The 24,677-nt window shown below is 49.2% G+C and overlaps 1 protein-coding gene across 1 annotated transcript; it reads right to left on the reverse strand.

Annotated features, from left to right (window-relative positions):
- Positions 1–9: 9 nt before the first annotated feature.
- On the reverse strand, positions 10–23,428 carry LOC134345779 (NLR family CARD domain-containing protein 3-like). Its single transcript, XM_063046976.1, has 7 exons — positions 23,352–23,428; positions 20,065–20,333; positions 11,268–12,951; positions 9,426–9,512; positions 3,243–3,326; positions 2,194–2,277; positions 10–358 (listed from the first exon to the last, which is right to left on the reverse strand). Exons 1-7 carry the CDS (start codon positions 23,411–23,413, stop codon positions 13–15), a joined length of 2,616 nt encoding a protein of 871 aa, XP_062903046.1. The 5' UTR covers positions 23,414–23,428; the 3' UTR covers positions 10–12.
- Between the last annotated feature and the right edge of the window lie 1,249 nt (positions 23,429–24,677).

A 24,677-nucleotide genomic window follows, 5' to 3' on the forward strand; every position in this document is an offset into this window, starting at 1 on the left:
ACTCCCCATCCCTCAGCAGTACAGCCCGATGGTCCCCTGCAGTTTCTGCAACTTCCTGCGGGTTTCTGCGATCCTGCACTTGCTGATGCGTTGCTGCAACAGCTCCTGCAGGGCCACGCACCACTGTGGCATCCACGGCAGCGTCCGCCGGTGGGCACAGTGGCTGAAGATCTTACTGAGGAACTGGACGAGCTTCTCGTCCGTGCAGGTCTGGCTCCGCTGACACACCCAGTCACACCAGCCCTGCCACTGCTGGTAGTCATCGCAGAGCCAGGCCACAATCCGGTCCGAGGCGCTGGGCGGCAGCTCCTGCTTCAGCCTCGCCGCGTCCTCCCCCTCCAGGCCGTGGCCGATGAACCTGGAAACAGGCAAGCCAGGCACAGAGTTAAACAGCAGAGGCAGAGGCCCCTCAGCCGTCCGAGCCCATGTTGACCCTAAACCACCCCTTTCATTCCCCCACATTCCTATCATTCACAGCGGCCAATTAACCCACCAACCCGAACACCTGGAGAGAGAGAGAGAGGAGATGAGAGACTCTGGACAGCCACTTTCCTCACTTGGATTACCATTTTCTATCATGGTAGGACCCCAGCCGCTCCTTTTGCACAATGGTTGTTTCTCTGACTTTATTTGTAGTTTTCAATTGATTCTATTGTATTTCTTTGCTCTGTGAATGGCCGCAAGAAAATGAATCTGCGTGGTATATGCTGACATATACAGCACATATTGTGAGAATAAACTTACTTTGAACTTTGAACCCCTCGGCCCTGCAGCAAGCCTTTTGGAGAATCTGTCCCCCTACCCTGCGCTCCCGCGATTCCCCGATCCTTGCCTCTACCATCCCAGTTCGACCGTTCTCTTTCTGGTTTCTTTGGCACTCCCGGTTTCCTGGATTCCTTCCTTCGGGAACAGCTGCCCTGATCTTCCCACCCCCATGTCAGCTGACCCTGGACCGTCAGAGCCGCAGAGACGGGCTGTCCCCAGCGGTCCCGAGGCGGGCCCTCCCCATGCGTACGCGTACTGGTCTTGCTTGAACAAGGCGGTGCAGGTAGTGCTGCTATCTGTCGGCTCCAGGGACCCACGTTCAGCATCAGCCTCTGGCACGGTCCGTGCGCAGTTCGCAGGTTTTCCCTGTGACCCCGTGGGATTTCTCCCAAATCGCAAATGTGTGCATGTTTTATAACCTGTTGCACACCGTCCCTTGTGTGCGGGAGAGTGGGGGAACCTACTGGGAACCTGTCGTCGATGGAAATGTAGGGAGAAATGGAACTGCTGTCGGTATGGTTGATGGTCACCATGTTTCCATGCTGCATCTCTCTAGGACAACAGGGACCCTCCAGAGGAACCCAAGGTTATGGGCAGTCTCTGAAGTTTAAATTCCAGTTCCCTTTTCTCAGCCTACAGAATAAAGCACAATATTTACGTCCTTCCACACTGGTAAGCAGCTGGGGAGATGGTGAATGCAGCCTGCACCCTGCTGCTACATCAGAGCACTTCACTCAGAGCAGCCGATGCCCACGATGGGACCCATCCAGCCTTCAGTCCAACTGCCAGGCACTAGCCCAGCCGACACAAGGCAGATCCCACAAGTGGGGAGAACGACTGGGGTCGGGGGGGGGGGGTCCCACCCGGAGAACACAGGAGGATGAGACTGAGGTGCCTGATGATGCACCAAGAGAAAACTCTTTCCATGGGAGACCAAAGCCCGGCTTCTCAGGGGTACACTGAAGCAGGGACGGTCCGGACACATCTCCGCAGAGAGCCAAGGAAGTAGAAATGCCAACCTCGACACTGGAAGGATTTGGGGCAGATGTTTATTTCAGCATCTGCAGCTTTGTTTCGATCACCCATAGTTTGCGCTGCCCCCATGCCACACCCTGAATTCTGCTGCCCACCCCCACAGCTCTGGAAACCAGGATCAATCCTGACTGCCAGCTGTCAATGTACAATCGGTGTAAATGATAGAATCTGTAGAATCTGGAAATTTTCATCAGGGTGTTGGCTTGAAACGCCAACTAACTATTCATTCCCCTCCATAGATGCCGCCTGGCTTGCTTTGAACCTCCAGCTACTACTACTACTATTTACTAATACTGTAAATGATTGGTGGTCAGCATGGCCTCAGTGGGCCGAAGGGCCTGTTTCTGTGCAGCAGAGCTCCGAGACTAAAACACTGAAGACCCGTCTACTTACACAACTTTCTTCAAGGTGGAATTGTTGGAGGAAACTGCAGCAAAGGCCGAGATCCCGTCGTAGTCGGCATTGCTACCCTCGATCCTGAAACACACAACAGATTTCACAGCTGGACACCGGGAGGGCAGTCTGCACCAGGGGAGACTAGACTAGACTAGACCACAGCAGCACAGACTAAACAGACAGATGGAGACACAACAGATCATAGGTGATGGGATCTGGAGTAGAGAACAAGATGGTGGAGGGAGTCACAAACACGAGGAATTCTGCAGATGCTGGAAATTCAAGCAACACACATCAAAGTTGCTGGTGAACGCAGAAGGCCAGGCAGCATCTATAGGAAGAGGTGCAGTCGACGTTTCGGGCTGAGACTCTTTGTCAGGACTAACGGAAAGAAGAGCTAGTAAGAGATTTGAAAGTGGGAGGGGGAGGGGGAGATCCAAAATGATAGGAGAAGACAGGAGGGGGAGGGATGGAGCCAAGAGCTGGACAGGTGATTGGCAAAAGGGGATACGAGAGGATCGTGGGACAGGAGGTCCGGGGAGAAAGTAAAGGGGGAGTGGGGGAAACCCAGAGGATGGGCAAGGGGTATAGTCAGAGGGATAGAGGGAGGAAAAAAAGGGGGGGGGGAGGCTGGTGGTGTCAGTGGAGAGGGGAGGGTTGGGGTGAGAGGAAGATGGAGCCTCTGGGGGCTGACGGTGGGATCTGAGGGAGATGGGGTTGCAGAGTGGGTCAGCAGGTCGAGCCGCACCTGTGGAAGGGGGAGTGGACATTCGATGTTTCAGGCTAAGGCCCTCCACCTGGACAGACTTCATCCAGCACCTTGTTTTCAGACAGATAGTTGGCTCATTGTGTAAGACAGTGGGTTAGATTTAGATCAATGGTTAGTCCGACATCAGGAGGTGAGCAGAGTCAGGAGGTAAACCAGGAAGAGAGACACGATTACAGCCATGGAGTTGTTCAGTGTGGAAAAAGGCCCTGCAGCCCGTCTGGCCCGTGCTGACCATAGATGAAGATACAGTAAACAGTGTGATGTATGGGAGAGGTACCACAATTCCTGAAGAGTCCTGTTCTCCTGCAGTGCATCACAGATTTCCCTCAGCTCCTCGTTCCCAATGTCAGTCCAGCCGAGGCTGTTAGAGAGAGGCAGAGGTGAGAACAGCTAAATAGAAACGGGCGGTTCAGCTCCTCACTCGGTCAGAGTGTGCTCACCATTCTACCTTAGTGCTACTTTCTCTCACTGACCCCACATCTAAAGTCCATCACTCTCCATCTGAACTGAGCTCGCACAGCCTGCTTGGCCAGCCGTTCCCAAAGGTTCACCACCTCCCCTCATCTCTGACCTACAGGGTGACCCTTCCACTGAGACCGTACCACAAGAGACAGCAGGTACTGGAATCTGGAGCAACACACTCTGCTGCAGGAACCCGGCGGCCATGGCACCATCTGCGGGGACAAATGGGCAGTCGACGTTTCAGGTCAAGACCCTTCACCTGGACCGGGTGAAGCTGGGCATCAGAATCCCACATTGCCTTTGATCTGGCTTTTTACTGAACCTGTCAGCCAGCCCGACATCCAGCATATGCACATTCACATCACTGTCTCGGCAGCGTTGGAACAATCTGCTGGTCCACAGCGCCACACACAACACAGTCACCTCTATGCCATCGTGGTCCACCCATCAAATCGTTAACCACAGCAGGAGGAGCGAGCTTGTCCCGTGTTCCCACCGTACCCCACTCCTCCCCCGTTCTCCCCTCTACACGACAGCATGTCAGTGCCTTTCAGAACTTTACGGCAGCTTGCAATCATCGCAAGGTTTTTAAAAAAAAGAGCTCGGGGCCTTTCGGGACTTTACAGCGGGCTGAGATCACAACGATCTCTCAGGCACTCGTAGTGCAGTCACGTTAGTGGATAAGGGAGAGACGGGGCAAGTGACGGGATTATCCATTATCTACCAGGATGTGAGTGGGGGAGTGAGTGACATCGGGGCTGGGCACAGCAGGGGTAGCACTCCATTGTAGCCCTTCTATGTCAACAGCGGAGTCAGTGAACACCGTCCTTCCATCAGTAACCTTACTCGAGTGAGTAGATGAGGGAATAAAACAGGGAGGAAGAGATCCCTGCATGCACTCTGCAGCTTCAGCTATCACCGTGAGAGATGATCATTTATACCCTGCGACTGCAGAAGTGTTTTGTGTTAGCCCACAACCTTAGTTGTATTGGGTAGGCTTTGTCACAAGGTGAAGGGACTGGGTAACAGAACGTCAGGACCCAGTGAGTGAAGGAGCAGACTCAAAGGGCTGAATGGCCTTCTCCTACCCCATGTTCCCTAATGCAGAGGAAAATGGAACAAAAGCATTCACAGGATGGCTGTAACAGAGGAGCTGTTCATATTGGCATCGTGTAGGAGCACACTGCCCTTCGAGGTGCTGACCCAGCTCCTGTTTTGATTTCTATCAGGCCCTTTGGCCCCTCTGAGTGCTCCTCGCCCAGCTAGCGCGCCTTTCCTGCTCACATTCAGATCACCGTGTCCATTCAACATGCCCCCGCCCCCCCCAGTTCTTGACCCTACACCATCAGAAACAGCCCATCATTACCTGCCCCTTCATGACTCTTCACACCTCCCTCAGATCCCCTCACAAGCTGCATTGACAAGGAGGCGGCAGTATCTCAACCGTGTGTTACAACAGCGGTGTGCAGAAGAGCATCTCTGAATGTATGCCAAACCTTGAAGTGGATGGGCCAAGGCACTAGAATACCACGAACGTACACTCAGTGCCCACTTTATGAGGCACAGGAGCTACCTAATAAAGTGGGCTCTCAGTTTATAATTAGTAAAGCTACAGCCCTGTCACTGACCCCAGGGAGTCTCTCCTGTACACTTTCCTCTGGTTGACAAACCATCTTCCACCATCAGTTCCTCACACCCAGCCTGGTCTCCATCATTCCAGCCTCTTTCACTCCATGACCATCAGAGTTCATAACAATCACATCAATCTGCAATTCTCTCATTGACTGATGCTTCATCCAGACACACTCTGAAGTCAGTCAAGCTTTATTTTTCTTCAACAGTCATTCAGCCCACCTTGCCTGTGCTGAACATGAAGTCAATCTAAACTGTTCCCATCTGCCCGCACATGGCCCACACCCCTCAATTTCCCGCCTGTTCACGTGTCTATCTACGTGCTTCCTAAGTATTGCTATTGCATCTGCTTCTACCATCTTTCCTGCCAGCACACTGCAGGTACCTATCGCTGTCTACGTAAAACAAAACTTGTCTTGCACATCTCCTTTAAACTTTTACGCTTACTTTAAAGCTATGCCCTCCAGTATTCGTCATTTCTACCTTGGGAAAAAGACTCAATCTACCCTATCTATTCCACTCAAACTTTTAAATAATTCCATCAGGTCACCTCTCAGTCTCTGATGCTCCAGAGAAAATAATCGATGTGGGTCCAATGTCTCCTGATAGCTCATATCCTCTAACCCAGGTAACATCCAGGTGAACCTCTTCTGTAGCCTCTCCGAAACCTCCACATCCTTCCTGTAATGTAGTGACTAGACCTGCATAAAATACTCCAAATGTGGCCTAAACCAAGTTTTATCAATCATCTCCAATAGGTGTATGTTTTCCCAAATAAACCCCTAATATTTTCTACAATAATTTCCCTCTCGCTGATGTAAGACTCAACAGTGTCTGGTTCCTTACTTCATCGCTGTTGCCCTTCATAAACAAAGGAACAACATTGACCATTTTCCTGTCTTCTAACACCAGGCCTCTCCTCTCTTGCTTCCTAAATCCACATTGCCTTTGTCTAATCAGGCTGCACTTGTCTAATTATCTATGAACTGTTTCCCTAATTTTACTGTCCAAAGTAACACTCACAAAATGCAGGGGAACTCAGCAGGTCGGGCAGCATCTATGGAGAGGATTAACAGTAGATATTTCAGGCCAAGACCCTTCATCGGGAAGGTTTGTTCACTTCCATAGATGCTGCATAACCTGCTGAGTTCCTCCAGCATTTTGTGTGTGTTACTCTGGATTTCCAGCATCTGCAGAATCACTTGTGTTTATAATTTGCTTGTATTAATACTTTACAAAATTGCCCCTGCCCCCTGTGACTGATCTGCAGTTACTGCAGTCATCACTACGCCATTTTTTGTGCAGCTGCATTTCCCCAATGTTCAGGAAATATCTTTGGATCTACAGATGTTTGCGACATTACAGCCAGGACCTTTACAAACCCTCCCATACTGCCATCAGCAAACTGAGAAGCATCGCGGTTAGACTAGGGGATTTATCTACTCAGTACACTCTCTGTACTATCAGCTTTCAGATCACGAAGAGTTTCAAACACATCATCCCTTGCTGAGACTCCGAAGGCATCTTCTCCTTCGCTGAAACTGATGCAAGGTCCAAGTTGAACAGCTTTCTCTCTGACTTGACAAGTGGATTTCCTTTTTAACATGTCTCAGTTCCACCTCTCTCTTTAAACCTTCCTTCTCTTCCCTTGCCTGGAGGTTATTTTTGGATTGCTTTCTGTGCCACGTCATTCTCCTCTGATCCTCCCATGTTTCCTCTTTTCGTTTCCTCACTGAACCTTCTGTAACTATAGTAGTTCTGACTTGTGTCAACAGCATGGCATCTATCATTCACCGGCTTGTCTGTGCCCTCTGTCCCTTGCTGGCAATCTCTGGCCATCATTACTCACTTCCCTATACAACATGCCCTGTACTTTCTCTTCAATTTTCTAAATTTCCCACCTCCTGCCATATCATTTCATTTAAAGACCATAAGACGTAGGAGCAGAATTTGACCATTTTACCCCATCAAGTTTGCTCTGCCTTTTGATCAATGCTGATACATTTTTGCCTCCCAACCCCATTTTCCTGTTTACTTCCCATAAATGTTGACACTTACTAGTCAGGAACCTATCAACCTCTGTTTAAAATATACCAAATGTTTTGGCCTCCACTGCCATCTGTGGCAATGAATTTCACAGATTCATCCCCACTGGCTGAAGAAATTCCTCACAAACTAGAGAAAATCTGCAGATGCTGGAAATCCGAGCAACACACACACAAAAGGCCAGAGGAACTCAGCAGGCCAGGCACCATCTATGGAAAAGAGTACAGTTGACATTTCAGGCCAAGACTCTTTGGCAAGAACTTCCTCATCTCTGTTCTAAAGGGTTGTGCTTCTATTCTGAGGCCGTGGCTTCTGGTTCTAGACTCGCCCACTACTGGAAACATCCTCCCATATCCACTCTATTCAGGCCTTTCAATATTCAGTAGGTTTCAATCAGATCCCCCCCCCCCACCACCATTCGTCTAACTCACCTACAGCCCCAATTTTCTAATTAACGAACTCTGACTCCAACCCATCCCAAGTGCAGCTGTTCCATGGGAACTCTCCCTTTCTTTTCCCCTTTTCCAAAGGAGTTTATACAGGGATTATGGCACACTATTACAATAGTTTAATACTCCACATTCCAAGGTTTCATATTATAATTCGGTCGTGCCTACCGAAAGCAAACTTGAGCTCCTTTGCCACCCACTGGTCCCAGAAGGCCCCCAGTGTACCCAAGGATACCGTGTACTCCCTCTCCAGGAACACACGACATGGACGTAACCAAGGAAGAGGGGCAGACAATTGGCCCGGGCAGACCCCTCGATCTGCCCGCTGACTGGACCTGTGAATGATCACTTCGCTCAGGTCCAGGAGCAACATGACCAGGATATTCCCCCGTCGAGTGACCAAAGATCAGGAGTGTGGGACTGAAATGCAGCCAGAACTCAAGGAGCAGCCCCTTCGTATCCTATCCTCCTCCCTCCCCAGCCACAGTCAATCATGGCTGATTTATTTCCCCATCTGCCTGTAATCTTTGACACCATTGGCCACCCAGAGATTGCCAGCTTTCAGTGGTTAACTTGGACCCAAGCTGCTCTCTCACCATCACCAGAACCCCCTTCTTTGTCCCGCCCTCCAGCGGCCCCCATGTGGACATGACAACCAGTTCTCTCGCCTCCAGCCCCAGAAAGAGGCCCTTCCCTGGCACGGAGCACAGCCTCCTGGATCCATTCACAACTGCAGGATATGTTTTACCCCCTAATTAAACTCTCCCTGTTACCCCCTCCCCTTTCTTCCTCACTGTGTGGAATGGCATCACCGGACCCTGTCCTGCTCTCATCCACAGAGGCTGCATAGAAGCCGAAACCTGCTGGACAAGTACAAGGGCTGAGGATGCACTTTCTGGATCCCCACACCTGCTTCACTTGTGACACCCTTTTGGTTGCCTTGACTAACTGGTTCTGCTGTAGCTCATTGAGGAGGTGCAATTGATTCACAACACCATTTCAGTCCATCTCTTCCTCTAACCCCTCCCCTCACCCCCTGATACTCACGCCCAAAGCTCAGACTCCAGCTCATCGATCTGACCCAAAATTCGTACAGCCTCAGGTCTGCTGCAACTGTGCTCAGCATGGATCCCATTAGATTAGATTAGATTCAACTTTTTTGTCATCGTGCCGAGTACAGATACAAAGCCAATGAAATGCAGTTAGCATCTGATCAGAAATGCAAAGAATAGTGTTATTTACAAAATAACTGCGAATAAAAAGTGCTACAGCACACAAATATAAAAGTACTGAGACAGTACAATATGGATGCAATACTGCTTAGCGCTGTGGTGTGAGGTTCAGCAGGGTCACAGCCTCAGGGAAGAAGCTCTTCCTGTGCCTGCTGGTGCGGGAGCGGAGGCTCCTGTAGCGCCTACCGGATGGGAGGAGAGTAAAAAGCCCATGGTTAGGGTGAGATGCATCCTTGATAATGCTTTTCGCCCTGCCCAGGCAGCGTTTATGGTAGATGTTCCCAATGGTGGGCAATTGGGTGCCAATAATCCACTGGGCAGTTTTCACCACACACTGGAATGCTTTGCGGTCCGATACGGGACAATTGCCATACCTATCATAATCTATTTAACCACACCTTTTGCCTAACCTCACCAAAGACCCTTACTGCCCAGAGTCCACACAGCATTGCCTTTGTGTTCCATGTCCCCAGGCTATCGTAACCCTGGAGATCTGAACCCCTGGGCCTCTGGGTCACCAGTATGGGTTTCAATAAAGGTTGCTGCCAATCCGCACACTAAAGGCTCCTGTTCTGACATCTTCCAGCCCATCTCCAACTTGTCAGTCACTTCAGCGCATAAAGAAAGGTTGGTAATTACCCTAGAAGTTTCAGCCTGTAGTCTTGGGATTTCAACAGCTCACTCAAGAAGTGAATTGCTTCAGAATCCAATTTGTTCTCCCCACACCTAATAATTCAGAGACAAGAAATGAGGCATGTCTGAAACTTCCACTATCCATCTGATTTCTGCCAGTCATCTCATTGAATGAAAATTGCCCAGTCCAAAACGCACACCTCTGTATCCTGCCCCCACCCTTCTCAAAGCACCACCCTTCACACAATCAAAAGGAACAAAAGGACAGTCAGCCCCTCAGGCAAACCTTGCCCCCATCAGAAAGACCTCTCTGAACCAGTTCCCACTATCCATTCAAGATATTCTGAGTCACAGCAGGAGATACAGTGACAGGGAGAACTGGAAGGAGAGAGAGATGCAAGGGTTGGGGGAAGAGGTGGAGAGAGAGTAAAAGCAGGAGAGACAGACAGAGAGAAGTAAAGGGAGGGTGAGAGAAAGAAAGGGAAGGGAAAGAGGGAGGAGGAAATGGAAGGAGAGAGGAAAAGAAAAATGGACATGTGCGTGAAAGAATGTGGGAAGTCAAAGAGGAAAAAGAAAAGGGGAGAAAAAGATAAGGGAAACATGGAGGAAAGTTTGGGTTTAATATTCTAAAAGTGCAGGAAAAATCAGAGTAGAGTCCAGGGAAGAATAGATTGAATGGATTAAATGTAAATATTAGTATAGTGTTGATGGCAAGCTCAATAGAGTTGTTATGCAGAGGGATATTGGGGTGCAAGTCCATAGCTCTGTGAGGGTGGCTCAGGGTGGTGAAGAAGACATGTGGCATTCTTGCCTTTATTAGTTGAGGAATTAACTTCAAGAGTCAGGAAGTTATGTTGCAATTTTATAAAACTGCAGTTACACCACATCTGGAGCATTGCATTCAATTCTGATCACTCAGGGATGTTGAGGCTTTAGAGAGGATGCGGGAGAGGTTTACCAGGAAGCTGCCAGGATTAGAGGGCACATGCTATAAGGAGAGGTTGGACAAACTGGGGTTTGTTTTTCTCTAGCGCAGCAGAAGCTGAAGAAAGGCTTGATAGAAGTTTATAGATAATGAATTGCATGGACAGAGTAGACAGTCAGTATCTTTTTCCCCCAGAGCTAAAATGTCTAATACCAGATGGTATGCGTTCAAGCTGAAAGAGGCTAAGTTCTTTAAAACACAAAGTGCTGGGTGCCCTGGAATGTGCTGCTGGAATTGGTGGTGGAGGCAAAAACAATAGTGATCTTCAAGAGGACCCATGAATGAGCAGGAATTGGAAGGATATGGACATTGTGTAAGCAGAAGGGAGTAGATTAGTTGGCTGTTTAATTCAGGACAACATTGAGGGCTGAATGACTTGTTCCTCTGCTATACTGTTCTATGTTCCAGGAAGTAAAACAAAGCAGATGCAAGAGACAGAAGGGAGATGAACTTCAACCCCCAAAACTGGATTTTTAGGATTGGGTGAGATGAAGACATCTTCAAAAGTTCAAGGCCAATACATGTACAGAGGTAGACCGAGGGATAGGCAGCCAATTAGTTTCTAGGAGGAGGGGAAACTATTAGATGAGTTGAGAGAATCCAGTATTGCCAGATCTTATCAGTTGAACCCTCGCTGGCCCAGGCTCCCTAACTCTCAGCAGCTGCTGTGAGGAAGAGAGGACCATAGCATCGCTGGTGTCGAAGCTCTTTGACTGGTTGATATGTTCACACTGGAATTAAGGCCATGGGAGATCTTTGTACAAAGCCAGCAGGACCACTAGCTGCATGTCCCTCCGCTAGGAGACAAGAAGGCCCAGTGATGACAACCACAAGTTGGCCCACCCTTTGAGAGGAACACTCACCACAGGCTCTCACAGTGCTTCAGATAGGGTTGGAGGGTCCTCAGGTCCAGACCACTAATATTGGTGGCAGTCACATCCAGTTCCACCACATCTCCAATCTGCAGGTCCAGGAAGTACTGCAGCACACTCAGATCCATTGGGCAAATTATGTTGTCCCCCACGTGAATATGGAGACTCCTGGGTGTTAGCCTCTCTGCTAGAGAGGGGTTTTGCTGCTCGAACAGGCAGTGGAGTAAATTCAAAATACCGGAGCCCTTTTCACAGCTCTCTGTAATGCCTTCCAGCAGCCACAGGTGGTGGACCTCTAGTTTGGTGACATCCCCCAGCTTCAGGTGCTTGGAGAGCAAGGTCTGGTTTCTCTCCGACAACAAGCCCGAGACAAACCGGTGGAAGATATCCAAGTATCCCGAGCTCACACTGCACGTGTCTGTGTCCATGATGTCCGGGAGAGGGCGGGGTTCTAACACGTAGTGCAGAGCTGCCAGGAACTCCTGGATGGTGAAGTGTGCAAAGGAGAAGACATCCTCCACACAGTCCGGCTCCTGGATGCAGGTTCTGTCCAGGAAACTGTTGACAAAGGTACTGAGCTCAATGTGGTGAGTCTGCAGCTCATGCCGGTAGAAGAGTGTTTCATGCTGGAGCAGCTTGCTGTACGCCAGCCTGCCCAGGTTACGAAGCATCTGTGTGAGATCTTCCGGACTGTCCGGCTGGGGGTGGGAGTGATGCCTCAGCAGCATGGTGAGGTACCGGCTGTAAATGTCGGTCATCGTCTTGGGTTGCTTATGGTCCACCGCTCCCTCATCCTTCAACACACTGCACACGATGTAACAGAAGGCAGGGATAAAGCACAGAGTGAAGAGAAAATGGTTTTCCTTTACCAGCCCAAAGACCCTGTTGCCGAGACTCTGGTCCTGGTAATATTTCAGGAAGAAATCTTTGATCTCCTTTTCTGAAAACCCTGTGATGACCACGAAGCGGTCAATTATCTCCACGGGAATGTAGGTGACCGCGGTGGGACGGCTGGTCAAGAGTACGGACACCCCGGGCAGCAGCTCTCCCCGGAGTAGACTGTTGACGATGTGAGGTAGCTGGCCCTCCTCGTCTGGATCAGTGACATAACAATCTCCATCCACACTAGCACAGAATTTGAACTCATCGAAGCCGTCCAAGATGACCAGCAGCGCCTGCGCTTCCTCGAAGACCAGATCCAACACTTTGGCCAAGTGGCCGTTCTTCCTGAGGACCAGCCTCCTGAAGGTCACCGGGTTATCAGCGAGGTTCAGGTCCCTGAAGGTCAGCTGCAGGACCACCTGGAAGTTGTGGAGACACCGGCCGCTTGCCCAGTCGTAGGCCAGCTTCTGCACCAGCACGGTTTTGCCAATTCCGGCCACGCCGGTCAGCAGTACCTTGCTGGGGGCCCTCCTGTCAGTGAGGCACTGGAAGAGCTGTTCGGGCAGGATGGAAAACGGGGGGGCCCCGCGCTCCTGCAGCTCAATGCGCTGCTGGCCGAGCGACAGGAGCTCGTGCTGTTTCAGCTCCACGTTGCTGTGCCCATTGGTCAACAGCAGCTCAGTGAACTGGTCCGGCAGGTAGACCTTCTCGCCTGCCCTCGAGTTGTAGTACATCATCGACTCATTCCTCCTCAGCAGAACTTGTCGGTGCTTCTTCACCACGGCACGGTGTTCTGCGGAGACACAAAGTCCTGGTCATGGATCGACTGAGATGCTTCAGGGGAAGGAGAAGAGGGAGGGAGGTCCATCTTCTAGCAGCCACTAGACCACACCCACTCCCCTTCCCCACCATCACCCCCATCCCACTCCCAACCACCTCCCACTCCATCTCTCCCACCTTCTCCACCCCAATGTAACTCCCCCATCCCTTGCCTCTGACCCAATCCCCCACCACTGCTCCATTCCCCTCCCTCCTCTATCCTCTATTGTTCCCCTCCCCACTCCTCTCTCCCTCCCAATCCACTCCCCTTACCCCGGCCAATCCTCTCCATCTCTCCCCACTCCCAGTCCATTCCTCTCCCACCAACCAACCATTCCCACACCACCCCTTCATCCACTCCCCCACCCCGCCCAATTGACAGCTCTGTGAGGGGAGGGCCACCCTGATACTGAGAACCTTGATTCATGCCTTGAGATCCCCAATCCCAGAGTAATGCGGGAGAAGTCACTACCTCACACACTCCTCACCTGACCACTCCCTCCGACACCTCCAGCCCTAGACCAGCTTCCTCATCCGTGGAAGCAGAGTGAACTCAGTTCACTATTGACCTGGAGGGGCGGTGCCTGTCCCCCAGCAGGTTAGGCAGCAACACTTCCACAAAGATTATTCTCAACACTGGTGCCATGTACCAAGATACAGCGAAAACTTGTCTTGCAGGCTGTTCATACAGATCCAAATCATTGCATCGAGGTAGAACAAGGTAAAACAATAACAATGCAGAATATGGTGTGGAAGCTACAGAGAAAGTACAGACAAACAAAGTGCAAGATCATAACGAGTTAGATTGAGAGGTTGAGTCCCTCTATAAGAGGTCCATTCAAGACTCTGGTAAGTGAGAAGAAGCTGTCCTTGAGCCTGGTGGTATGTGTTTTCAGGTTTTGCCCGATGGGAGAGGGGAGAAGAGAGATTGTCTTTGACTGTGCTGGTTGCTTTACTAAAGCTGCGAGAAGTACAGGCAGAGTACAGAGGAGACTGTGGTTTCCATGATGGACAAAGCGGTTTCCACAACACCCTGCAGTTTCTTGCCATATGAAGCCATTATGCACGCAGTTAGGATGCTTTCTATGGCACACGGCCCCCTACGTGTACACTCATGGCTGTGTGGCTCTAACTGCTCTAACTCCAGGTACAAGTTTTCAGATGATACCACCGTAGTGGGCCGTATCTCAACTAATTCGAGTCGGAGTGCAGGAGTGGGACAGAGAGTGACATGGTGACACGACAACAACGTTTCCCTCAATGTCAGCTAAACAAACGAGCTGCTCATTGACTTCAGGAGGGGGTGGGAATGGGGGTGCATAGTTCCCTGTCTACGTCAATGCTGCTGAGATTGAGAGCTTCAAATTCCTCGCATAAACATCACCCATTGCCTGTCCTGGTCCAACCACATAGATGTCATGACCAAGGAAGCTTACCAACACTTCTACTTCCTCAGGAGGTTAAAGAAATTTGGCTTGTCCCCATTAACCCTTACCATTTTTATTGATGTGCCATAGAAAGCATCCTATCTGCGTGCATAATGGCTTCATATGGCAAGAAACGGCAGTGTTGTGGAAACAGCTTTGTCCATCATGGAAACCACACTCTCCTCTATGTACTCTGTCTATAATTCTCCCATCCTCAGTAAAACTCCCAGCATAATCAAAGACGATCTCTCTTCTCCCCTCTCTTATTAGGCAGAAGATACAAAAACCTGAAACCACAATACCACCAGGCTCGAGGACAGCTTCCACCCACTGTTACCAGACTGTTGAATGGACCTCTTGTACATGGACTCTTAACCTCTCAATCTAACTCGTTATGATCTTGCACTTTGTTTGTCTGTACTTTCTCTGTAGCTTCCACACCATATTCTGCATTGTTATTGCTTTACCTTGTTCTACCTCAATGCAATGATTTGGATCTGTATGAACAGCCTGCAAGACAAGCTTTTCACTGTATCTTAGTACATGGGACAATAATGAATTGATGACCAATAATCTGAGCAGTTCTGTCCCCATGCAGGTTAGCCGGAGGTTCTGAAGGATACCTGTGATCTGGCCTCGCTGAGGACCTATTCTGGTGGATCTATCTGCACTCCAATGCCCCTCTACCTTTCCGTCAGTACTTCCAGTTCTCCAGCTGGGGAGTGTTGTTGAACCCTTCTCTCCCACGTACTCAGTCCTCTGCAACCATCACCTGTTTTTTTAAAATCCTTTTTTAATGTGCAAAGTTGTGATCCTCAGGGTTGAGTACTCAGTAAGACCTATTTGCCATTATTTGCTCAATCTCCCGATTCCTCCCTCGCCTAATACTTCCACCACACAGTGTGGTGCCTACCTTGTGCCAAACCCGGGTACCTGAATTTCTACCCCATGATATTACATTTCAAGTGATGCCACAGAGCTGACACTCCACTCTACCTCTCACACAAAGTCCTGCCCAAATGACCCTTCAGTCTCAATGAGCAACTTGCAGCAGCTACAGACACATAACCCAGCATCTAAAGTAAAAATATAAATGAAACATATAGTCCTGATGAAGCACCTCAGCTCGAAATGTCAACTGTTTATTTCCCTCCCTCCATTGTTGCTGCCTGACCTGCTGAGTTGCTCCCGCATTTTGTGTGTGTTACTCAGGATTTCCAGCATCAGCAAAATATCTTGTGTTGATCACCCCTCAGTCCCATTATTTTCTTCATTCCCCTTATTGTTAATTTGATGAAACCCTGCCCTGGGTCAATCCTCTCATGAAACAGCTCTGCAATCTCCTTGTTTGCACAGATTATTCTAAACACATTCCAGAGATCTGTCTTTCAGGCTGAGTTCACCCCTGTCCACACAAAGATTAGCTCCAGCCTTAGGGCCACACTGCCATATCTCATCCTATCTAATCTCAGCATGCACAAATTTTCCCTCAGCAGCCTCCAGGAAGTTGACACACAACTCTTGACTGTCTCAAACACTTGTCTTTTACTCTATCTTTTAATGGCTGAAAGACTGGTGTAGGGGGCAGGGCTTCAGATTCTTGGCTCATTGGGATCTCTTCTGGGGGAAGTATGACCTGTTCAAAATGGACGGGTTACACTTGAACCCAAAGGGGGCCAATATCCTGGCAAGAAGGTTTAATAGAGCTGTTAGGGAGGGTTTAAACTAATTCGGCAGGGGGATGGGAACCGGAGTGATGGAATGGAGGAAGGGGAAAACAGAAATAAATCTAAGATAGTGAGCAGTAAAGATGTCAGGAAAGACAGGCAGGTGATGGGGCAAATTTGTAGCCATTGGGATGAGTTGCAGCGCAATAAAGTTGCAGTGAAATCAAAGCAAAAAGTACCAAATACTGGCCTTAAGGTGTTATACTTAAATGCACGCAGCATAAGGTATAAGGTGGGTGATCTTGTCGTACAGCTACAGATTGGCAGGTATGATATTGTGGCCATCACTGAGACGTGGCTAAAGGATGCATGTCTCTGGGAGCTGAACGTCCAAGGATAAACAGTGTATTGGAAGGATAGGAAGGTAGGCAGAGGGGGAGGTGTGGCTTTATTGGTAAGAAATGATATTAAATCATTAGAAAGAGGTGATATAGGACTGAAAGGTGCAGAATCTTTATGGGTTGAGCTCAGAAATCACAGGGGTAAAAGGACCCTGATGGCAGTTATTTAAAGGCCTCCAAACAGCTGCAGGGATGTGGACTACAAATTACAACTGGAAATAGAAAAGGCTTGTCAGAAGGGCAGTGTTATGATAATTGTGGGGGATTTTAACATGCGAGTGGATTGGGAAAATCAGGTCGGCACTGGATCTCAAGAGAGAGAATTTGTAGAATGTCTGGGAGATGGCTTTTTAGAACAGCTTGTTGTTGAGCCCACTAGGGGATCGGCTGTACTGGATTGGGTATTGTGTAATGAACCGGAGGTGATTAGAGAGATTGAGGTGAAGGAACCCTTAGGAGGCAGTGATCATAACATGATTGAGTTCACTGTGAAATTTGAAAAAGAGAAGCCGAAATCTGATGTGTCGGTATTTCAGTGGAGTAAAGGAAATTACAGTGGCATGAGAGAGGAACTGGCCAAAGTTGACTGGAAGGGGACACTGGCGGGAAAGACGGCAGAGCAGCAGTGGCTGGAGTTTATGCGAGAAGTGAGGAAAGTGCAAGACAGGTATATTCCAAAAAAGAAGAAATTTTCGAATAGAAAAAGGATACAACCGTGGTTGACAAGAGAAGTCAAAGTCAAAGTCAAAGCAAAGGAGAGGGCATACAGGAAGCAAAAATTAGTGGGAAGACAGAGGATTGGGAAGTTTTTAAAAGCTTACAAAAGGAAACTAAGAAGGTCATTAAGAGGGAAAAGATTAACTATGAAAGGAAGCTGGGCAAATAATATCAAAGAGGATACTAAAAGCTTTTTCAAGTATATAAAGAGTAAAAGACAGGTGAGAGTAGATATAGGACCGATAGAAAATGATGCTGGAGAAATTGTAATGGGAGATAAGGAGATGGCGGAGGAACTGAATGAGTATTTTACATCAGTCTTCACTGAGGAAGACATCAGCAGTATACTGGACACTCAAGGGTGGCAGGGAAGACAAGTGTGCAAGGTCACAATTACGACAGAGAAAGTACTCAGGAAACTGAATAGTCTAAAGGTAGATAAATCTCCCGGACCAGATGGAATGCACCCTCGTGTTCTGAAGGAAGTAGCTGTGGAGATTGCGGAGGCAGTAGCGATGATCTTTCAAAAGTCAATAGATTCTGGCATGGTTCTGGAGGACTGGAAGATTGCAAATGTCACTCCGCTATTTCAGAAGGGGGAACGGAAGCAAAAAGGAAATTATAGACCTGTTAGCTTGACATCGGTGGTTGGGAAGTTGTTGGAGTCGATTGTCAAGGATGAGGTTACAGAGTACCTGGAGGCATATGACAAGATAGGCAGAACTCAGCATGGATTCCTTAAAGGAAAATCCTGCCTATTACAATTTTTTGAGGAAATTACCGGTAGGCTAGATAAGGGAGATGCAGTGGATATTGTATATTTGGATTTTCAGAAGGCCTTTGACAAGGTGCCACACGAGGCTACTTAACAAGATGAGAGCCCATGGAATTACGGGAAAGTTACATATGTGGATAGAGCATTGGCTGATGGCAGGAAACAGAGAGTGGGAATAAAGAGATCCTATTCTGGTTGGCTGCCGGTTACCAGTGGTGTTCCACAGGGGTCCGTGTTGGGGCCGCTTCTTTTTACATTGTACATCAATGATTTGGATTATGGAATAGATGGCTTTGTGGCTATGATATAGATCTGATGATAATACGAAGATAGCTGGAGGGGCCGGTAGTGCTGAGGAAACGGAGAGTCTGCAGAGAGACTTGGATAGATTGGAAGAATGGGCAAAGAAGTGGCAAATGAAATACAATGTCAGAAACTGTATGGTTATGCACTTTGGCAGAAGAAATAAACAGGCAGACTATTATTTAAATGGGGAAAGAATTCAAAGTTCGGAGATGCAACGGGACTTGGGAGTCCTCATACAGGATACCCTTAAGGTTAACCTCCAGGTTGAGTTGGTGGTGAAGAAGGCGAATGCAATGTTGGCATTCATTTCTAGAGGAATAGAGTATAGGAGCAGGCTCTATAAGGCGCTGGTGAGACCTCACTTGGAGTACTGTGGGCAGTTTTGGTCTCCTTATTTAAGAAAGGATGTGCTGACGTTGGAGAGGGTACAGAGAAGATTCACTAGAATGATTCTGGGAATGAGAGGGTTAACATATGAGGAACGTTTGTCCGCTCTTGGACTGTATTCCTTGGAGTTTAGAAGAATGAGGGGAGACCTCATAGAAACATTTCGAATGTTGAAAGGTATGGACAGAGTGGATGTGGCAAAATTGTTTCCCATGATGGGAGAGTCTAGTACGAGAGTGCATGACTTAAGAATTGAAGGCACCCATTCAGAACAGAAATGCAAAGAAATTTTTTTTAGTTAAAGGGTGGTGAATCTATGGAATTTGTTGCCACGGGCAGCAGTGGAGGCCAAGTCATTGCGTGTATTTAAGGCAGAGATTGATAGGTATCTGAGTAGCCAGGGCATCAAAGGTTATGGTGAGAAGGCAGGGGAGTGGGCCTAAATGGGAGAATGGATCAGCTCATGATAAAATGGCGGAGCAGACTCGATGGGTCAAATGGCCGACTTCTGCTCCTTTGTCTTATGTCTCTCATATCTGTTGTAAATGTGAAAGCACCCTGCACAGAACTGGACTCCTTCAGAGCTTGAGAAGATCTTCCACCCTGGAAAGGTGGTGCTATCTCCTTGCAGCTACCGTCAGGCAGGAACTACAGAAACCTGAAGACTCACAGCATCAGGTTCAAGAACAGCTCCTTTCTCTTAACCATTCGGTGCTTGAACCAATCTGCACTAACTCCAGTCACTCCCTCAGTATAGCATGCAGCACTAGGACCATTTTGCACTACAATGGTTTCAGGACGCTGGAGCAGGGATCCAATCGCAGACGCAGTACTCTGCACACAGTGATATTAATTGAGTAACAGATCCCAAGGTGCAAACAAAGTCAGCATCAAAGTTCAGGCAGAGATTAAAACATCCAGAGAAATCCAAAAACTAGAATCAGGCAGAGTCAATATTCAGATGGACAGAGTACAGATACAAATACTGGGGAGGCTCAGGAAAATTGACTAGCACAATCTGGCAACAAACAGGTGAAAACACAGGACTGAAATACACTGAGCAATAAACAGAGAGGCAGATGATAGGTGGAGCACAATGAGACAGGTGTGGCAGCAAAACAGGTAATAATGAGAAATAGGTGAGAGACAGAGTACTCAGTAATACAGGGGCTGGAGTAGAGCAGGAACAGAAGCACAAAACAGGTAGGGGGAAACACACAAAAAGACAGAGTTCAACTGGAGGTACTGACAAATGGACATTGTCTTTTTTGTTCCAATTGTGCCTTTTTAACATAATTTTTGTATAGGTTTATTTATCTTACTCATTTGAATGTTATATGCCTGTGATGTTGCTGCAAGTTATTCATTACACCCGGCAGAACTTCATTCAACCACAGTTTCACTTACCACTTGTCCCAATACTCGTGTCCTCAACACCTTCAGATTTCGCAAAGAGGGAGCAGAATTCATTGGCCACCAGCTCCCCACGGCGATTGATGATGTCGAGCAGAGTGCGGACTCTCCTTCGGGGACCAGGCACGTACTTCACGTCTTCATAGTCATCCTTGGTGACCAGCTCCATCTGCAGGGCTTGCTCCAGGAGCCAATCCACCCGCCCTTCCAGCTGTTCGACAAGCTGCACCCGCTGTCTCCTCAGCAGCTGAAGAGCAGGAACTCTGCCAGCACAAAGCAGAAGTTCTGTCAGCACGGGGCTCCCATCTCACAGAAAGCTAAGCACAACCCCCTCACTGTACCTCAACTCTGAACTGATTCCACAATCTGTAGACTCACTTCCAAAGATTCTGCAACTCATGTTCTTGGTATTATTGGTTTATTTTTGTCTGCACAATTTGTCTTATTTTGCATATTGTTGTTTGTCATTCTTTGTTCATGTATAGTTTTCTCATATATTCTATTGTACTTCTTTATTTTCCTGTAAATGCCTGCAAGAAAATGAATCTCAGGGTAGTATATGGTGATATATGCGTACCTTGATAATAAATTCGTTTTGAACTTTATTATAAGCCAGCGTTTTGGCGAGAAATATATCCTTCTATTTGGTCCTTCAACCCGCCGGTAGAAGCTGTAGGGCCAAGGATCCAGTTCTGTTGAAGGTCCTTTGACCCGAAATGTTTAGTTTCTCTCTCCTTAGATTAACATCTCCAGCAACTCTTGTCTTTGTTTTGTTGAGGAAGGATACAGTTGGGACACCATCAGCAACAGAGCACTCTCTCAGTACAAAGGAAGGAATCATATATCACAGCTCATGGGCACCAGCTCCCCCAGTCACACAGGGCAGAGTGGGAGTGATGCTGCAGAAAGCAAGTTTGGGGAACTAACACAAAATCTGCTGAAGGAACTCAGTGGATCGAGCAGCTTCTATTGGGGGGGGGGGAAGGAATTATCAACACTTTGGGTCTAAGCCTTAAACCAGGAGTAAAACATTTCTCTCCTAAGATGCTGCTCGAACCACTGAGTTCCTTTAGCAGTTTGTATCTGTAATCCCTTGTGTCTCCTCAGGGTCAAAGGTGAGGAGTGTTGTCACCAGAATAAGTGAAGATATTCGTCCAGATTACTGATCTCCTCACAGGACAGTTACAATGCATAATAAGGCTATTCAGCCCTTCACATCTGTACTGGTCAGAAACAAGCTAGAGCCAAATATTACCCTACAACACTGTGTGGATAACACATATAAGACATGCTGGAAGAACTCAGAAGGTTGGGCAGCATTTATGGAAGGGAATAAGCCATCAATGGTTTGGGCCACAACTCTTCATCAGTGCAGGAAAGGAAAGGGGCAGAAGCTAGAATAAGGTGGGGGAGGGGAAGGAGTACGAGCTTGTGGGTGATAGGTGAAACCAGATGTGAGGGAAGGTGGGTGGTCAGCTCTCTAATCCGTCCCTATAATCCTAATCCAATGAGTGGTACCAAGATAGTTTGGTTTGAGCCTCAACATGCCGTGTGCCAGCATTTCCACAAGACACACTAAGGCAGCGATTCCCAACCCTTTCTATGCCATGGACCAATGCTATTAAGCAAGGGGCCCATGACCCCCAGGTCGGGAACCCCTGCACAAAGGTTCACAGAGCTTCTCAGTGCCTCTCTCCTCACACAAGGCCAGGTGGCTGCAGGTTGGCCTCACGGAGAGATTCTGCCCTTGCCGAGGCACCTCTTCCTCCTCAGTCCTACCACAGCTCACTGGTGGTACAGGAATAGTTAGCACCAGACCTCCAGCAATTCTGATCTGCACCCACTCCGTGGCCATGGCAATCCATAAACCTGTCTCTACACCCGCCAGCTTCACAGTAGACCGGACTGTGCTTCCTCAAGGAGACGTTCCTGGTGTAAATCCAGCGACCTCGGGAAAAGAGGCAAGACAAAGGCCAGCTACAGACCTCCCCCTATCCCCCCGCACCATACGGCTTTCAGTAAATAGGGCGACACGGTAGCGTAGCGGTCAGCAAACGCTATTACAGCGCCAGCAACGCGGGTTCAATCCCCATCGCTGCCTGTATGAAGTTTCTGTAGGTTCTCCCTGTCATTGCCCGGGTTTCCACAGGCATTCCAGTTCGTAGTTCAATTAGACACATGGGTGCGGTCGCGTTGGGGCGGAAGGCCCTGTTACCATACTGTATCCCTTAAATGAAAAATAAATAAACGTTATGATGGCACCCAGGGAAATGTGAAGCATTCTCCCCCAGGCGCCGATGGAATTCTCTGTCATCTTCTGATGTGTCCGTTTGAAAAGCAAGACCTTACACCTAGCACAGAGCCGATGGTCTGACGGCCGTCCTTTCTCCCGAGAAAGCAGACATCTCACCGCACTGGCGAGATAGCAGCAGCACCCTTTCTGTGTACAGAACCCGGTCCACCTTCACTGCCTGACCCTGACCCTACCCCTAACTCTGACCCAGGCTCAGACCCGTGAAACAGACCCCGTCGTGAGAGGAGAGTACCAGACTGAGAGGAAAGGACATGGTTAAAGCCTCGGCGAAGAAGTGGAACGCCCGCATCGGGGCAACAACAAACTGCTCGAGGTACTCAGTGAGTGGAGCAGTATTTGTTGATGGGGAGGGACGACGTTTCGAGTCAGAGACAGGGTCCCAAAACAAAACGACAAACAAATTTCAAACTACAAGATCCTGTAGGCATTGGGACACGCGGCCGTTAAGTGGGTGCTGAAAAGTCGGAAGTCTCCCCGCACCAACAGCAGATTGGACTGGCCACTGCCATAGTATATCCTCACTCCTAATCCTCACCCCTCAATTCCTCGTCCTCGCTCCTCAGACCCACTCCTAATCCTCACCCCTCAATTCCTCGTCCTCGCTCCTCAGACCCACTCCTAATCCTCACCCCTCAATTCCTCGTCCTCGCTCCTCAGACCCACTCCTAATCCTCACCCCTCAATTCCTCGTCCTCGCTCCTCAGACCCACTCCTAATCCTCACCCCTCAATTCCTCGTCCTCGCTCCTCAGACCCACTCCTAATCCTCACCCCTCAATTCCTCGTCCTCGCTCCTCACACCCACTCCTAATCCTCACCCCTCAATTCCTCGTCCTCGCTCCTCTGACCCACCACCTAAACCAACCCCCCCCCCCGCCCGTTGCTCGTTTTAAGCCTTTGCTTCGTTCAAACTCAGATCTCTTCTTCCCTCCCTCTCCTTCCACCACCGCCCGGCCCCACTCACTCACCGGGCCGCCGCCCCTGTCCCGGACACCCAGTGTCGCTTTTCGCCGCCCTGGTCCCGATCCATCGCCGCAGCCCGGACTCCGGCTCCAGCAGCCCGAGCAGAAACCCCGGCTCCGCCCCTCGCTCCTCCCACTGAGCCGAGCTCCCTCAGTACTGTCCTCCCATTGAGCGGCGTCCCTGTCACCCGGCGAAACCCCATGCAGTGAGAGTGTGGCAGTCCGGCCCCACTTCCACCGCATTCCGCAGGCTGCCCGTCCGTCCCCTGTCACTGAAGCCGCGTGTCGCCTGAGCTGGCATCTGAAATCACCTTTGCTTTTCATCCTAGCCAAGATCAGTTCCTTCTTCCACACTTACCCCATAAGACATAGGAACAGAACTGGGCCATCTGGCCCATCGAGTCTGCTCCGCCATTCAGTCATGGCTGATCCTTTTTTCTATCTCCTCCTCAACCCCAGTTCCCGGCCTTAACCCCGCCCCCCCCGTAACGTTTGATATCATATCCAATCACCAACCTATCAATCTCTGCCCTAAATACACCCAACGACCTGGCCTCCACCGCTGCATGTGGCAACAAATTCCACAAATTCACCACCCTTTGGCTAAAGAAATGTCTCCGCATCTCTGTTTTGAAAGGGCACCCCTCTATCCTGAGGGTCTCTTGTCCTAGACCCTCTCACCATGGGAAACATCCTTTCCACATCTACTCTGTCTAGGCCTTTCAACATTCAAAAGTTTCAGTGGGATCCCCCCTCCCCCCCCCACAGCCCCCCACCCCCCCCCGCCCATCCTTCTGAACTCCAGCGAGTACAGACCCAGAGCTATCAAATGTTCCTCGTATGATAACCCTTTCATTCCTGGAATCATCCTTGTGAGCCTCCTCTGGACCCTCTCCAATGCCAGCACATCTTTTCTAAGATTAAGAGCACAAGACTGTTGACAATACTCAAGGTGAGGCCCCAGTGCCTTATAAGAAGAGGATCCGTGTCCGAGCTGACAGCCCTGAATGGTGTTCCTGTCCCTTGGCCAGTGGAAGCAGGTCTCACCATCGGCAGCTAGTGAATTGGCAGAGGGCTCTGGCTGAGATGGTTGTGAGGAAGTTTCTGACTGGGCACACTGTCACCTCCACATGCTGAGTTTCAATGGGCCACCCTCTCACCAATGGACATACAGTCAGGGCTGCAACCCTCTTGCTCCAGTGCGAGTCTACACCCATTCTGTGGACCTATAAGAGGGAGGATTGATGTTCAGAAGTTGAGGCCAACTAACTCGGGCGGGCTGAGGTGTGGACATAAGACTGCTGCCATGCCTGGTGTGTGAAGCCTCTAACT

The sequence above is a fragment of the Mobula hypostoma genome, chromosome 4 (assembly GCF_963921235.1).
Source record: "Mobula hypostoma chromosome 4, sMobHyp1.1, whole genome shotgun sequence".
Lineage (NCBI taxonomy): Eukaryota > Metazoa > Chordata > Chondrichthyes > Myliobatiformes > Myliobatidae > Mobula > Mobula hypostoma.

Bases quoted from the DNA above. Each gene is read 5' to 3' on its own strand.
- LOC134345779 (XM_063046976.1), bottom strand. From the start codon at position 23,413: ATGGATCGGGACCAGGGCGGCGAAAAGCGACACTGGGTGTCCGGGACA. The intron at 9,513-11,267 runs GTGAGTGTTCCT...CTGAATTATTAG, and splicing joins AAGCACTGTGAGAGCCTGTG to GTGTGGGGAGAACAAATTGG. The intron at 3,327-9,425 runs GTAATTACCAAC...TCTCTCTAACAG, and splicing joins TACAGGCTGAAACTTCTAGG to CCTCGGCTGGACTGACATTG.